The 15,988-nt window shown below is 35.1% G+C and overlaps 2 protein-coding genes across 5 annotated transcripts in view; one reads left to right on the plus strand and one right to left on the minus strand.

The window, feature by feature from the left end:
* IRAG2 (inositol 1,4,5-triphosphate receptor associated 2) overlaps positions 1-8,344 on the plus strand; it is an 85,552-nt gene extending 77,208 nt beyond the window's left edge. The window contains exons 33-39 of the mRNA XM_069491476.1: positions 1,197-1,344; positions 2,425-2,468; positions 4,433-4,495; positions 4,610-4,659; positions 4,959-5,060; positions 6,699-6,806; positions 8,101-8,344. Of these exons, the coding sequence (XP_069347577.1) occupies positions 1,197-1,344; positions 2,425-2,468; positions 4,433-4,495; positions 4,610-4,659; positions 4,959-5,060; positions 6,699-6,806; positions 8,101-8,344 (759 nt within the window). The remainder of the gene's footprint in view (positions 1-1,196; positions 1,345-2,424; positions 2,469-4,432; positions 4,496-4,609; positions 4,660-4,958; positions 5,061-6,698; positions 6,807-8,100) is intronic.
* A 222-nt stretch (positions 8,345-8,566) lies between these two features.
* DNAI7 (dynein axonemal intermediate chain 7) overlaps positions 8,567-15,988 on the minus strand; it is a 56,906-nt gene continuing 49,484 nt past the window's right edge. For 2 of the 4 annotated variants that reach the window (XM_069491479.1, XM_069491477.1), the window contains 3 exons: positions 15,166-15,336; positions 9,824-9,937; positions 8,674-9,069 (listed from right to left, as the gene is read on the minus strand). In XM_069491479.1, coding sequence (XP_069347580.1) covers positions 8,794-9,069; positions 9,824-9,937; positions 15,166-15,336 — 561 coding nt within the window. In that variant the 3' untranslated portion in view covers positions 8,674-8,793. Of the gene's footprint in view, positions 9,070-9,823; positions 9,938-15,165; positions 15,337-15,988 lie in introns of all 4 variants that reach the window. The other 2 variants (XM_069491478.1, XM_069491480.1) reach the window with 2 other exon arrangements.

Genomic DNA, 15,988 nt, shown 5'->3' on the forward strand with positions numbered 1-15,988 from the left:
TCATGGTGCCTCCCAAACCTACCCCCACCCATCATCTCCTTACCTTGGTCAAAAGCAACTGTTTCCTTCCAGTTGCTCAAGCCAAAACTGGGGCTGGAGGGTGGTAATTCTCAACACCTTTCTCTTTCACTTTGCATCCAATTCTACAGAAAATCCTAATGGCTCTACCATTAGAGTATATTTAGAATTCAACCACTTATTTCCCTTTCTATTGATACCATCTTGATCTAAGCTTCCATTCTATTTCTTCCAGATTAATACAATAGCTTCCTAAATGATCTCCCTGTTCCCACCTCATCCCAATCCCTCCTCTCAACATAGTCTGTTCTTAATAAAGCAGCCAGAGTAGTAATCCTTTTAAAACTTAAGCCAGATCATGTTACTTTTTGGTTCAACGTCCTCTAGTGGCTCCTCACTTTACTCAGGGTAAAAACCAATGTCTTACGATGGCTTAAAAGGATCTATGTGATTTCCCTGACCTCTTACGTCTTGCTCTTTTTTTTTTTTTTTTTTTTTTTTTGAGACTGAGTCTCACTATGTTGCCTGGGCTAGAGTGCCGTGGCGTCAGCCCAGCTCACAGCAACCTCAAACTCCTGGGCTTAAGCGATCCTTCTGCCTCAGCCTCCCGAGTAGCTGGGACTACAGGCATGTGCCACCATGCCCGGCTTGTCCAAATCATTTCTTTCTAGTTTTTAGTAGAGATGGAGTCTTGCTTGTTCAGGCTGGTCTCGAACTCCTGACCTCGAGCCATCCTCCCGCCTCGGCTTCCCAGAGTGCTAGGATTACAGGTGTGAGCCACTGTGCCCGGCCTTGCCTTGCTCTTTATCTCCTGTGACCATCTTCCTGGACTATTCTACAACCACACCAGTCTCCTTGCTGGTCATCAGACATGCTAGGCAACCTAGGTTCTTCTAGGCTTTTCTTACTGCCTGTTTTAGGGTTCATCTTTTCTAGGTCTTAGTCATTTACCACAGTCCTTCTTCTATACAGCTTTCAAAATCTTGTTGCTATTATAACTTCTGTTTTATTTGCCCTTGAGATGCATGTCTTTAAAAAAAAAAAAAACCTTTATTGCCATTTTAATGGGGTTTAGGAATGGAGTGAAGGTAAATGCAAGTGTTTAATCACCATCCTTTCATTGAGTATTCAGAATAGTATTTTTAGTGTAAATTTGCTTTTTTTTCTTCTCCTACTAGGAAAGCCGGGTTAGTAAAGCAGTTGAAGTGATGATTCAGCATGTAGAAAACTTGAAGAGAATGTATGCCAAAGAGCATGCTGAATTAGAAGAACTGAAACAAGTTCTTTTGCAAAATGAAAGATCTTTCAATCCTCTTGAAGATGAAGGTAATAAAAGTTTAAGATAATAGTATTACGTTTTTCTAACATTCTCCTCTTTTATGCTAAGTCTTACTATATCTTTAGTATAAAACTGTTAGGTAAAGGTTGTATTAGAAAAATAATTCATTGCTGTTATTTATATAGCCAAAAGTAAGATTCAAAAAACAGGTTGGGAGACATGAAGGAATCTTGGTAATGACACCAAAAATTCCTTAACTCAATTTAGATAGCTGTGAGAGAAAATATTTAATGCAACTCAATAAGTTGACCCCAGTATTCCCCTATTTAGGATATGTTAGAATTGGCTTTTTCTCCATATATAAAGTGAGGAGCAATAACTTCAAAAATGATTTTGATTCCCCAAGGAAGGGATGACCCTGACACAGTAAGCTAAGGGACTGAAAGACAGACACAGGAGGCTATAAAATATATCTTCACATATGGTTTCTATAAATTGTATAATAGTTTTATTTTAGTTCATTTTTTGAGATGGGGTCTTACTATGTTGCCCAGGCTGGGCTCAAGTGATGCTCCTGCTTCAGCCTCCTGAATAGCCGGGGCTACAGGTATACACTACCATGACTGGCTAATTTTTAAATTTTTTATAGAGATGAGGTCTTACTATGTTACTTAGGCTGGTCTCGAATTCCTGGGCTCAAGCTATCTTCCCACTTCAGCTTCCCAAAGTACAGGGATTGCAGGCATGAGCCACCACCCCAGGCTCAGAATTCTTATTTTAACCATCTGTTGCTTCTTCTAGAAAAGTAACCATATTCGATGCTCTTCTGAACTGTACTTTGGATTCCTTTCTCTAGCAGACATTCCCTTTAGTGTCACCATGTGCTAAGTAGGTATTGCAGACATCCTCAGTGACACAGACTGAGGCATCTGTGTTCCACTGGTTAAGATGGCAATTGTTATGAAACACGAAATAAATGGCAAACATATTTATATTGCTCAGTAGTCTCTAGAGTCTTAAGGACATCTTTTCTGACCTTTGCTTTACTTTCTAAACAATTAAGACATGGCTTGAACAGAAATTGCATGTGTAATATTTAATATGTACAAATGTGCTTTTCCTTTCAGATGACTGCCAAATTAAAAAACGTTCAGCTTCTCTAAACTCCAAGGTAACTACTAATTCACTTTACAAATGTCTATCAAATGCTTCTAAGTAAGATGGTTTTAAAATATTACTTGAAGCTACATGGCTTTAAACGTAAATCATAAAACAGTGATTTTAATTCATGTAGATATGGGTATGTATATGTGTATCTGTTTCTGTAAATGTGCTTTTATACTTCCTGCTATATTTGTATTTCAATTAAGTTTGCCTGGCAGCACAAGGAAAGCCGGTGTGACAATAGTTTCTCTCCTGTCCTGTAAAAGCAAAGTTGGAACTAGGCAGTCCAACAGTGGTAGAGCAGCTTCACAGAATCCTTAGGAAGCACAGTCCCCTTCTTTTTTGCCGCTTCGCTACCTGCCACCCCTTGGTCTAAGGTGGCTATTCAGATCCAGGCACCATGTTGTTGTCATTACGTCCAGAAAAAGGAAGAAACAAATTCAGGTGTTCCCTCTCCCTGTAAAGACAGTTTCTAGAAATCCAATGTAACATTTCCCATTTTGTTCTTGGTTGCGAATGAGACTGGAAAATACGATTTATTCTGGAGACTACTGTATGCCTAGCTGAAAATCAGGGAGCTTACTACTAAATATTATATGAAGAGGAGAATTTGGATATTGAAGGTCAATGAGCAGCTTTCGCCACAGTTTGAAAATCAGTATTTTATAAATATACAGACTTTTTGAGTAAGAGACTTTAAAATCATTCCATACCAATCCTTTTTTTTTCTCCACAGATGAGGAAAGAGAGAAGCACAAAGGTGATTAGTTATGATCATGTGCTGGTAGCACCATGATGAGAAACCAGGTTTCTTGGGCTGCAATTTGATATTCTTGATGCTCAACTAACTTATTTAACCTAATTAAATTAGGGATGATGGTTCAAAAACCAGATTCACATAGAACCCCACTTAAATTAATTTACTACATTTGAAGCTTTTTTTTTTTTTTTTTTTTTTTTTGAGACAGAGTCTCGCTCTGTTGCCTGGGCTAGAGTGAGTGCCGTGGCATCAGCCTAGCTCACAGCAACTTCAAACTCCTGGGCTCAAGCGATCCTCCTGCCTCAGCCTCCCGAGTAGCTGGGACTATAGGCATGCGCCACCATGCCCGGCTAATTTTTTCCATATATATTTTTAGCTGTCCAGATAATTTCTTTCTATTTTTAGTAGAGACGGGGTCTTGCTCTTGCTCAGGCTGGTCTCGAACTCCTGACCTCGAGCGATCCTCCCGCTGCGGCCTCCCAGAGTGCTAGGATTACAGGCGAGAGCCACCACGCCTGGCCTAAAGCATAAGTATTTTTATAACCCAAACTTGTACTTACTTATTTAAACTTTAAGAACTGTATGATAATACATAACACTTTCCTGTGCAAATCTCAAGGCTGATATGTAAACACATCCATTCATGAAAATATCATGAAAATCTTTAATGTGTTAAATGTAAAAAATGAAACCATGGATAAAAACTTATAAATGTAGGTAACTATATTCTCACGAGTTGGGAGAAATCTTTCTAAGCATAAAAGCAATGGTAGCAAAAGAGAGAAAGACAAGAATAGATTTGCCTGGATCAACGATAAAAAAAACCTTTCTGCCAGAAATATGAAAATTAATATAAGCAAAGGTTATAAACAAGTGGTTTTCAGAGCATATATACATGGTTATTCAACATAAAAATGCAATGTTTAGTGTCATTAGAAGTCATATAAATGCAAACTCAAACAAGAAATCTTATATTTTTGATTGGCATAAATTGTATAGTAATAATCCAGTGTTAGAGAAGGTGGACTATAAATTGGTAAAATATTTCTGGAAGTCAGTTTGACCATAACAAGATCCTTTAAAGTATGTCTGTTGTTAAACTCAGTAGTGGTCAAATGCATGGACGTGCACGTACAAGGATATTCATCAGTGCGGCTTGCAACAATAAAATATTAAGAATTTTCTAAATGTACATTTTCCTCCTCTGGTAGCCATCTTCTCTTCGAAGAGTGACCATTGCCTCTTTACCCAGAAATATTGGAAATGTAGGAATGGTAAGAAAATTCCTAAGATTTCTTAGTCAAAAGTAAATTCATTTTCATCTGGCAAAAACATAAACTTCACTAAATTCATTTTTTATCATTCCTTTAACATCTGAACTTCTAAAGGTGGCTGGGATGGAAAATAATGACCAATTCAGTAGGAGGTCAAGCAGTTGGTAAGTATAATTTTATGGTTGCTCTTTGGGAACCTATTTTATAATTGGGCTAAATAAATGAGTATTTGAAATAGGTGATATAGTAACATTTGATTTGTACAGAGTATAAATAGAATGAATAATTATATAAATTGGTATATGATCATGAATTTTTTATTATGAAGTAGGAGGTCTGAATTTGCCATGAAAAAATTAATTAGAACATATAATTTTTATATTGATTTAAACAGTAGCAAATAAATTGATAATGGCTAAGGATGTATATGATTTGACAAGTGGTTATAATCATCTTTATTTAGGCGTATTTTGGGGTCAAAGCAGAGCGAACACCGTCCCTCATTACATCGATTTATTAGCACCTATTCCTGGGCAGATGCTGAAGAAGAAAAATGTGAACTAAAGTAGGTGAAGCTTGGTGTGTGTATTAACCTGACATGAACCTGGGGCCTAAACAATGGGAACCTCTTTTATTCCAGGGAGATGAGGTTATGCTGCATGATCAAAAAGATAATTCATTGTAAAAGACCTTTATAGACTGTATAAAGCACTATGTAAATGTTATTTTTTAATACATTCACTCTTATACCCCTCAAAATGGCAAGGTTTGAGGTCTTAAGTTAGAAAAGACTGTGGAAGTTGCCAAGTTTGTCAGGATAATTTTTTTCCTGTCTATATGTCTGGCCATCAGGTGGAAAGGTTAATAGAGAGCCATAGAAATAAAATGGTCATCGACTTAGATTTTAAAAAATGTAAAATATATATGTGACATATATGTATTGTATGACATAGGCACATACATAACATGTATATACATCTATCCTCCATATATGTAAATTAAGAGTAGGGGAAACATAAAACTCTATCACTGTGTTTATATCTAGCAAATTAAACAAAATAACTTCTATAGTGAAAAGTAAAGGGCAAGGAGGGACAAGAAGTATTGTCAACTTTAAGACCTTGGGTGATGTTGGACAAATTGCTTAACCTTACATGGTCTCAGTTTTCTCATATGTTAAATTGAGAGATCGTAATGAAATGATTTTATGTTCATTTTTTCATTTTACACATTTTCATTGAGTGCCCACCATGTGATAGACTCTATGCTCAATCTTAAGGAATATAAAGATGAGCAAGGACATAGTGCCAACTCTGAAAGAGTTTTTTTTTTTTTTTTTTTTTGGTTTTTCTTTCTTTTAAGTCCTGGGAGCCTATTGTATGTGTTGCAAACTCTTTTCAGATTTAGAGTTAACATAACGGATCTTTTTTGAGCTGTGTAGAAAAAAAATTCCAGAGCTTTCTTCCAAAGACTATAATCTATTCTTCGCCTTTTGTTAGTATGGTATGATTTCTACTGAGAAATCTTTGTAAACAAAAATACCGAGACCTTGAGAATTTTACAAGAATGTAATTTATTCTGGCTTTTTAGGCCTTGTTTTCTTTAAAAACTAAAGTCTACCATATATATATTCCCTATAGATGTTCAAGTGAAAAAAAACTTTGAGACATATTTCCCTTTAGCAATTGTGAGGCCATTATGAGCTTGGGATTTCAAGTTCAACTAGGAACTTCATCAGTGAACAAGATAATGAAACAATCGTGTTTTGTTTAAACTCTAAAATGTTTACTATATGTTGAATGGAAAAAACACAAAGAGTAAGAAACATGGTATCCACATTTGTTTTTTAAAGTATTGTTACGTGCATATATACACACTCAAATCACAGCAAAAATACTGGTTAATTATGAGTGGTGAGATTAATGTATTCTTTGTAAATTTCCCCTTTTTGCATCTGTGGCTAATAACCCAACTTTCTACACATTTTTCTAAATAGAAGAAGTTATTTTTTAAAATTAAATTCCTATAAAAGGTTTAAATTATAAATTTGTGATCTGACTTTTAGAGTTAGATATTTATCAAATCTTCTTAAAACATATTCATGAGCCTCGTAAGTTATATTGCAAAGTGTAGCAATATTTTATAAATAATTATGGCATATTATCCTTAGCTTCAAATATTTAAAAACAATATTTATTTACAGAACTAAAGATGACTCAGAACCACCTGGAGAAGAAACAGTAGAAAGGACAAGGAAACCAAGTCTTTCTGAAAAGAGAAGCAATCCATCAAAGTGGGATGTCTCTTCAGTGTAAGTTGTCTAACTTGCTAAATGCTACCTTTATATAGTGGAATGGGAAAGGGTAAGGCAGTATTAATCTTAATCAAATTACTTTACTAAAAGGTATGTTCAATTGTTATACTTAAGATGAATAACAAAGGAAGCAGGAAAGTTTATAGGAGCTTAGAACCAGACAGCCTAGGTTTGAATTCCAGCTCTCTAGCTAGCTATGTGACCTGGGCAAGTTCATTCATTTTTTGAGTAACAATTTCTTCATCTATAAGATGAAGATGATAATAGTACCTATGTCATTGCAGAGTTGTCATGATTAAATGAACTAGCATGTATAAAATGCTTAGTACAGTGTCTAGCCCAGGGTTAACTATTTTCAAAGACTTAAATGATGCCATAATACATTTTTTGGCAGGTGTTTCAAAAAGAAATTGTTTAAATTTTAGTACAGCTAAAGTACAGAGTGTGGTGAGAAATGTGACATGTTTCTATACAGTAGTCCCTCCTTATCTGTAGTTTCACTTTCATGATCCAAAAATAGGTGAGTATGGTACAGTAAGATATTTTGAGAGGGAGAGACCACATTCACGTAACTTTTATTATGGCATATTGTTATAATTGTTTTATTTATTACTGGTTATTGTTAATCTCTTACTGTGCCTCATTTATAGATTAAATTTTATCATAGGTATGTATGTATAGGAAAAACACATATATACATGGTTTAATACATACATCTATGTCCTGTTCTACCCAGTAGATAATATTTTTGTTTCCACTGTAGGAATGTAAGTTACCTTACCTCATTGAAAGAATGACATAAATACTTGTATGTATTGTTCGGAGTTAAATGATGCCTAAACCACATTATTTTCAGATTCTCGTTATAGCACATAATTTTTTTTTTTTTTCCTTTGGGACAGGGTCTTGCTCTGTTGCCCAGGCTGGAGGGCAGTGGCAGGATCATAGCCCACTGCAGCCTCAAACTCCTAGGCTCAGGTGATCTGACAACCTCAGCCTCCCAAGTAGCTAGGACTACCAGCACATCCCACCCATCCAGCTAATTATTTTATTTTTTTGTAGAGACAGGGCCTCACTATGTTGCTCAGGCTATAATTCTAATAATTATAAGGTGTTGGGGAGGGGCACACTGTGCCCAAAATCGAAACGATAAATCATAACATGTAGATTAGAAGGCAGTATTGGTGGTATGCAGAGCAGATCATTGACTGGATTGGTATTGTTAGCAAAAGGAGTGTCTCTAATAACAAGTTACTGATTACCAAATTCTATATTTGTGTTTTCCTTATAGTTATGACACAATAGCTTCCTGGTCAACAAATCTCAAGACTTCCATCAGAAAGGCTAATAAGGCACTCTGGCTTTCTCTTGCACTCATTGTACTGTTTGCAGCTTTGATGAGTTTCCTCACAGGCCGATTCTTCCAAAAGTCTGTGGATGCTGCTCCTGTACAGGAAGGGGACACCTGGATATCTTTAGAACATATCTTGTGGCCATTTACCAAACTCCAACACAACGGGCCACCACCAGTGTGACAGCAGCACATGCTAATATACGTATCTTGATTTTTAAAGTTTCAGTATCTGAACTTTATAAATTAATAACTTTTAGCTGGGAAAGTATAGCATGAAACCAGAGGTTTTCAGAATGACTGTAAGATATTTTACATTCTCTCTTTTTCTGATTATCTCTCCAACTAAAATACAAGGAGGAAGAAGCCTATGATCTTTTGATGAGTATTTGAGGAAGAAATACTATATTGTTTTGTTAAAGTTTATTGAAATAAAGAATCATTCAAATCTTCATACAGTGAAAGTTGAAATTCTCAATAGGCCAAGTATTCAAAGGAAAATTTGAGTAGAAAATGCTTAGACAATTTTAATAGCCTATCTAAAATATATTCACTCATTATACTTTATTGAAATACCTGATTTTTTCCCAACATGCTTGATTCTTCATACTGATTAAAATTTCTATGTGGAGATTAAGAATAACTGAGCAATCTCGTAGAAAGTAGCATTTGACATACAGCATCAAGAAACTGACAGTTGGAACTCCGGGTTTTCTCCATTGCTTCTCTAGAAGCAAAATCCTTAACCATGTGGTATAAAGAAGAGTGAAACTCTGTTTCTTCTTTAAGTGCTTCAGAGAATGCTTCACTCTCTTCATTGATTTTAAGTGTTTGTGCTCTGTCACCACTAAACATTATAAGGTCCCAATTAGGATTCTCAGTACATTCTTCAGTACGGTGTTCCTTCACCTAAAAAAAAAAAAAAAAAAAGGAAATTAAAAAAATCTGTTAAGTATTTTGGTAGAAGAATATTATTTGAAGGGCTCAACTAAGTCCCCCAAATTGCTAAAATATTCTTAATGTACCATTGAATTTTTTTAAACCATGAAACTGTTTGTATCTTGGTGATTACTGACCTTATCCACATGTATTAATTCATGCAACAAATATTTATTGAATGCCTATCATGTTCTAGCTGCTAGAAATATAACAGTGAAATAAAACACAGAAATAACTGCCTGCAACAACAAAACCCTACCCTCAAACAGCTTACATTTAAGTAGGGGAAACACAATAAATAAGAAAAATAAATATAGTGGCTTGTTTATGCTAAAACATTCATCAGTCAGCCTTCAGAATTTGATAACTTTCTGACACAGTTACTATTACCTGGTAGAGAAGGTAAGTTGGAAGCCTAATCCTCTCAAGGCAGAGTTTGTGAATCATAGATATGTTCATGTTTAAAGGCTTCCATTTGTTCTTGAGTCAACGTAAGAGATATAAGGACTCTGGCCTGAAGTCTAGAGCATTTGATACCATAATGAACAACAAAGGCCTAACCTTTACATAGTTTAGATTTATATTTTTGACAAACTTTAAAAAAAACTTGAAATTTTAAGACTCCATTTTGAATGTTTTTGGTTGTTTGTTTTTACCTTTTGAAGAGCTAGTACTTTATTGTTTTGGAGGACAAAGTAGTTTTATGGATTTTTACATACTATACCTTAAATACAACTTTTGTAGATTTACATTGTAGGTTCCACTTGCTCCAACCAAATGCAAAAGCAGAACTTAGTAGGGCCATTTGTCGATAAGCTTTCATTTCTACCAAAGGAACCTGTCAATATAGAAACAAATAGAATTGATCTTAGAGCTTCCCAACAAGTCTCCCTTCCATCTTTGGCATCCCTTCAGTCTATTCTTAACACAGAAGGATCCACTTAAAATTGTAAGTCAGTGCACATGACTCCTCTCTCAAAACTGGGTAGTGGCTTTCCTTTTCTCTCAGAATAGAATCCAAAGTTAATGATGATCTACAAGGCCCTCCATGATCTGACACCTCAGTCCCTACTCCCCCCCCCACCACGTATACTCCATTACTTCTCTGCCTTATCTCCTTGTCTTCTCCCTTTGCTCTCTGTTCCAGGCCGCCCTGCTGTTCCTCCAATCCTCAAACAGACCAGGCCACTCCCTCAGGGCTCTTGCTCTAGCTGTTCTCTCTACCTGGAAGCTGCTTCCCCAGATATGCACTTGGCTTAATTTCCTACCTTCAAGTTTTGCTCAAATCTCATTGCGCCCCCCCCCCCCCCCCCCCCGTCAACCCTATTTAATACTGAACACTGCCTCAACCCCACTACTCCTGATCTACCTTTTCTTATTTCCATAGCACTTTTCACTATACTAGATCATTTATTATTTTTTTTCCTTCTACTATGATGTAAGCCCCACAAGGGCAGGGACCTTTGTTTTATTCACTGATGTATCCTAATCATCCAAAACAGTATCTAGCATATTTTGTGTTCAGAAAAAAAACTTTTCGTTGAATATTCTGAAAACATCAACAGGATATTAAATTCAACACTGTAGAGTAACAGGTAATGTGAATTATTAAAACCAAGGGTTTTCTCTATGTACTTACCCTTAGTTATATGATTATTTCTAAATGTTACAAAATATATACCTACATTGTCATTTTCTAGTACCTTCATAAACATATTCTTGAGCATAGAACTCATCTGCCTACAAACACACTTTTCTTGAGTAGAAGCTACTCGACGTCTTCATTCACATATCACAAATGTTTCCTAAAAATCTACTGTATTCTAGGAATATGCTAGGTGCCAGAAGAATTAAAGTTGATTAAGAAACAGCCCCCATCCTCAAGAAGCTCACAGTTTAACCTGGAGGGATCTTATTTAACTAAAACCTTCCATGAATATTATGAAAATCTCTATGCCTATAAACTAGAAAACGTAGAGAAAATGGACAAATTCCTGGAAACACACAATCTCTCAGAATCAATTAGGAAGAAATAGAACTCGGAAGCAGTAATAAAAAATCTTCCAACCAAAAGAAAGCCCGTACCAGATGGATTCACAGCTGAATTCTACCAGACCAAAGAAGAACTGATATCCATACTGCAGAAATTATTCCATAATACTGAGAATAAGGGAATCCTCCCAACTCATTCTATAAAGCAAGTATCACCTTGATTCCAAAGCCAGAAAAGGATACAATAAAAAAACTACAGACTAATATCCCTCATAAATAAAGATGCAAAAATCCTCTCACTTGACGCAGAAAAAGCATTCAACAAAGTCCAGCACCATTTAATGACAAAAACCCTCAACAGATCAGGCATAGAAGGAACATATCTCAACATTATAGAAGCCATATATGACAAATCCACAGCCAACATCGTGCTGAATGAGAGAATGTTGAAAGCATTCTAAGAACCAGAACAAGAACAGGGTGCCCATGACCACTTCTATTCAACATAGTGCTGGAAGTCCTAGCCAGAGTAATCAGGCAAGAGAAAGAAAGATATCATATCCAAATCAGGAGAGGAGATATCAAACTATTGCTTTTTGCTGATGGTCTGATCTTATATCCAGAAAAGCCCACACACCCCACCAAAAGACTCCTGGAATTGATAATCAGCAAAGTTCTCAGGTTACAAAATCAACATACACAAATAAGCATTCCTATATACCAGTAACAATAAAGCTGAGAGTCAACAGACCCAGTAGCATTCATAGTAGCCATAAAGAAAATAAAATACCTAAGAATATGCTTAATCAAGGACATGAAAGATCTCTACAAAGAGAACTACAAAACACTGAGAAAAGAAATTGCAGATAACACAAAAAAATGGAAAAACACATCATGTTCTTGGATTGGTATTATCAACACCATTAAAATGTCCAGCCTACTCAAAGTGATTTACAGATTCAATGCAATCCCCATCAAAATACCAATATCATATTTCACAGATCTAGAAAAAAAAAATTCTATGCTTCATTTGGAACCAGAAAAGATCCTGAATAGACAAAGCAACTTAAGCAAAAAGAACAAATCTGGAGGCATCATATTATCAGACTTCAAACTATACTACAAGGTTATAGTAAACAAAACAGCACGGTATTGGTACAAAAATAGAGACATAGACCAATGGAACAGAACTGAGAACCCAGATATAAAACGATCCACATACAGCCAGCTGACCTTTCATAAAGCAGGCAACAACATATACTGGGAAAAAGAAGCCCTATTCAATAAATGGTGCTGGGAGAATTGGATAGCCATATGCAGAAGAATGAAACGGGATCCATCTCTCACTACTCACAAAAATTAATTCAAGACAGATAAAAGACTTCAATGAAAGGCATGAAACCAGAAGAAAATGTTGGAAAAACTCTTCTAGATATTGGCCTATGTAAAGAATTTATGAAAGACCTCAACGGCAATCACAGCAACAACAAAAATAAATAAATAGGACTTGATAAAATTAAAAAGCTTCTGCACAGCTAAGGAAATAACAGACCAAACAGACAACCTTCAGAATGGGAGAAAATATTCACAAGCTATACATCTGATAAAGGGCAAATAACCAGAATCTACAAAGAACTCAAGCAAACCAGCAAGAAGGAAAAAAAAAAAAAAAAAAAAAAACACATTAAAAAGTGGGAAAAAGACATGAACAGAAGCTTTTCAAAAGAAGATGGACAAATGGCCAATAAACATATGAAAATGCTCAACATAATCATCAGGGAAATGCAAATTAAAACCACAATGAGATATCAGCTTACCCCAGTTAGAATAGCTTTTATTAAAGTGTCCAAAAACAACAGATGCTGTTATGTTATATAATTCCGTTTATGTGAAACTTATAAAGAAGTAAAATCTACAGAAACAGAAAGCAAATAAATGGTGTCTGAGACTAGATAAAGGCAGAAATTTACTGTAGAGGGGCATAAGGGAACTTCTTAGAGGTGATAAAAGTGTTCAAAAACTGGATTGTCATGTTATTACACAACTATATACATTACTAAAACTCATTAAGTACACTTAGAATGAGTGTACTTTGGAGATACCTGAAAGAACTAAAAGTAGACATACCATTTAATCCAGCAATTCCACTAAAGGGTATTTATCCAAAGGAAAAAAAGACATTTTACAAAACATACACTTTGAATGTGTATTGCAGCACAATTCACCATCGCAAAGATGTGGAATCAACCCAAGTGCCCATCAATTCATGAGTGGATTAACAAAATGTGGTATATGTATACTACAGAATACTACTCAGCCATGAAGAAGGATAAATTAAGGCCTTTTGCAACAATTTGGATGGAACAGGAGACCATTATCCTATGGAAGTGATTTCCATATCCTAAAGAATGGAAAAACAACCACCACATATACTCACTATTAAATTGGAACTAACTGATGAGCAGACATGTGAACAGAGAGAAGTAAAACTCAGTGGAAATCAAGCGGGGGAAGGAGGGAATGAGCAAAAACCTACCTAACAGGTACAATGTACACTATCTGGGTGATAGGCACACTTACCCTGACTCAAGCATAACAAAAGCGATCCTTGTAACCAAAAACATTTGTACCCCTGTAATATTTTGAAATAATTTTTAAAAATGTGATTTACTACGTAAATGGAAGTGAAAACAAAGACCATATGATCATCTCAATAGATGCAGAAAAAGCATTTGACAAAATCCAGCACCCTTTCATGATAACAACTCTTAATAAACTAGGCACAGAAGGAACATATCTCAAAATTATAAAAGCCATGCATTACAAATCCATAGCCAACATCACACTCAATGGGACAAGTTGAAACCATTTCCCCTAAGAACTGGAACAAGACAAGGATGTCAACTGTTACCACTTCTATTCAACATAGTGCTGGAAGTCCTAGCCAGAGTAATCGGGCAAGAGAAAGAAATAAAGGATATCCAAATCGAGAAAGAGGAGGTCAAACTATCATTTTTTGCTGACGATCTGATCTCATATCTAGAAAACTCCATAGACTCCAGCAAGAGACTCCTGGAATTAATAAAGTCAGCAAAGTCTCAGGTTACAAAATCAATGTACACATGTCAGTAGCATTCTATATACCAGTAACAGTCAAGCTGAGAGTCAAAGCAAAGACTCAATACCATTCACAATCGCTAAAAAGAAAATAAAAATAAAATACTTAGGAATACACTTAACCAAGGAGGTGAAAGATTTGTACAAGAGGAACTATGAAACACTGATGGAAGAAATCGAAGTGACACAAATAAAAAAAATTATCATGCTCATGGATTGGTAAAATCAACATCATAAAAATGTCTATACTGCCCAAAGTGATTTAAAGATTCAAAGCAATCTCCATCAAAATAGCAATATCATATTTCACAGATCTAGAAAAAATAACTCTATGCTTTGTTTGGAACCAGAAAAGGGCATGAATAGCCAAAGCAATCTTAAACAAAAAGAACAAATCTGGAGGCATCACATTACCAGACTTCAAACTATACTACAAGGCTATAGTAACCAGAAGATCATGGTATTTGTACTAAATCTTTATGAATAACATGAAGCAGTATACAGACATGGAGGCTCTGCCAAGAAACCAAAGGAAGTAAGTAGATTGGTGGTCCTTGTATATGTTTAATTTTGCTTAATTTACCAAGTTAAGGAAAGCACAGAGTTATTTACCTTTTAAAGAAACATTACATATATCCAGTTATGGAAAAAGAAAGAAAATATATAAAATGAGAAGTCACTTAGACTACCTTTGCAATAAACTGACCAGCTGTGGAAACACTCCATTTGTCAATATGAAGATCATACTACAGGCTTACTTTCTTGGGGAAAATGACTAAACTTGAGAGAACTCTGGATTTCTGGTCTTCTCACTTATTCTTTCCTTCCTTTCTAAACTATATAATCCTGTATAAGTGAACATATAAAACTCATGGTGAATACAATATTACATAAAATTTAATACTTTCTAACATTCTAAATGTCCACTACATTAACTTTGCAAAGATTCCTTCTTGCCTTATTATTTATGACAACATAAAAATGAGAGTGTACACTAGGGAAGATATTCAGGCCAGCTTCTTTCAAAGCAATAATGAAAGAAAAAGCAGTCATCCATTTTCCTTCCAAAATAGAGGAATATTCTTTTTTGTTTTTTAGTTTGATTGAAGATAACATGCAGAGGTTTTCCTAGGTTAAATAAGGAAAAAAAAAAAACCTTTTATGTAAGTTGAAATTATTACTTCAGTATCATTTCAGGCCCAGCCTTTAGATTCTTTATATTTTTAATCATTTATCACTATACTAAAAAGAGTACAGGGTAGGCATGTGTTAGGCCTGATCTGGGAGCTCCATCCCAAAGTCCCCATGTTACTGTAAGCAGTTTACTATTAATAATACTTTTTGAGATTCCTCTGAACAATCAAGGGAATGGCCTAAAGGATCTCCCAAATCTCTGATTTTATAAGTTATCACCTAAGAATCTGTGTATGTTCACACTGACTTAAAATAGCTATTTGATAAAAATCATGATAATTTCAAGTATCATTCTTAATTTTTTACATGTAAAATTTAACATAATGATGTAAAACTATTATCTAGTTATAAAGTTTGGTAAAGTGGCAATTTGAAGGTATGGAGTTCACATCTACCATCTGGAATTTTTTTAACATTAATATATTTTATTTAACTCAATATATCTAAAATAATTCAATATGTAATCAGTATAAAATTATTAATGTGACAGTTTACATTCTTTTTCTTATATCAAGTATTCTAAATCTGATATGTATTTTACAGTTACAGTACATATTAATTTGCACTAGTCACTTTTTTTTTTTTT

Source organism: Eulemur rufifrons, chromosome 16 (genome assembly GCF_041146395.1).
Source record: "Eulemur rufifrons isolate Redbay chromosome 16, OSU_ERuf_1, whole genome shotgun sequence".
NCBI lineage: Eukaryota > Metazoa > Chordata > Mammalia > Primates > Lemuridae > Eulemur > Eulemur rufifrons.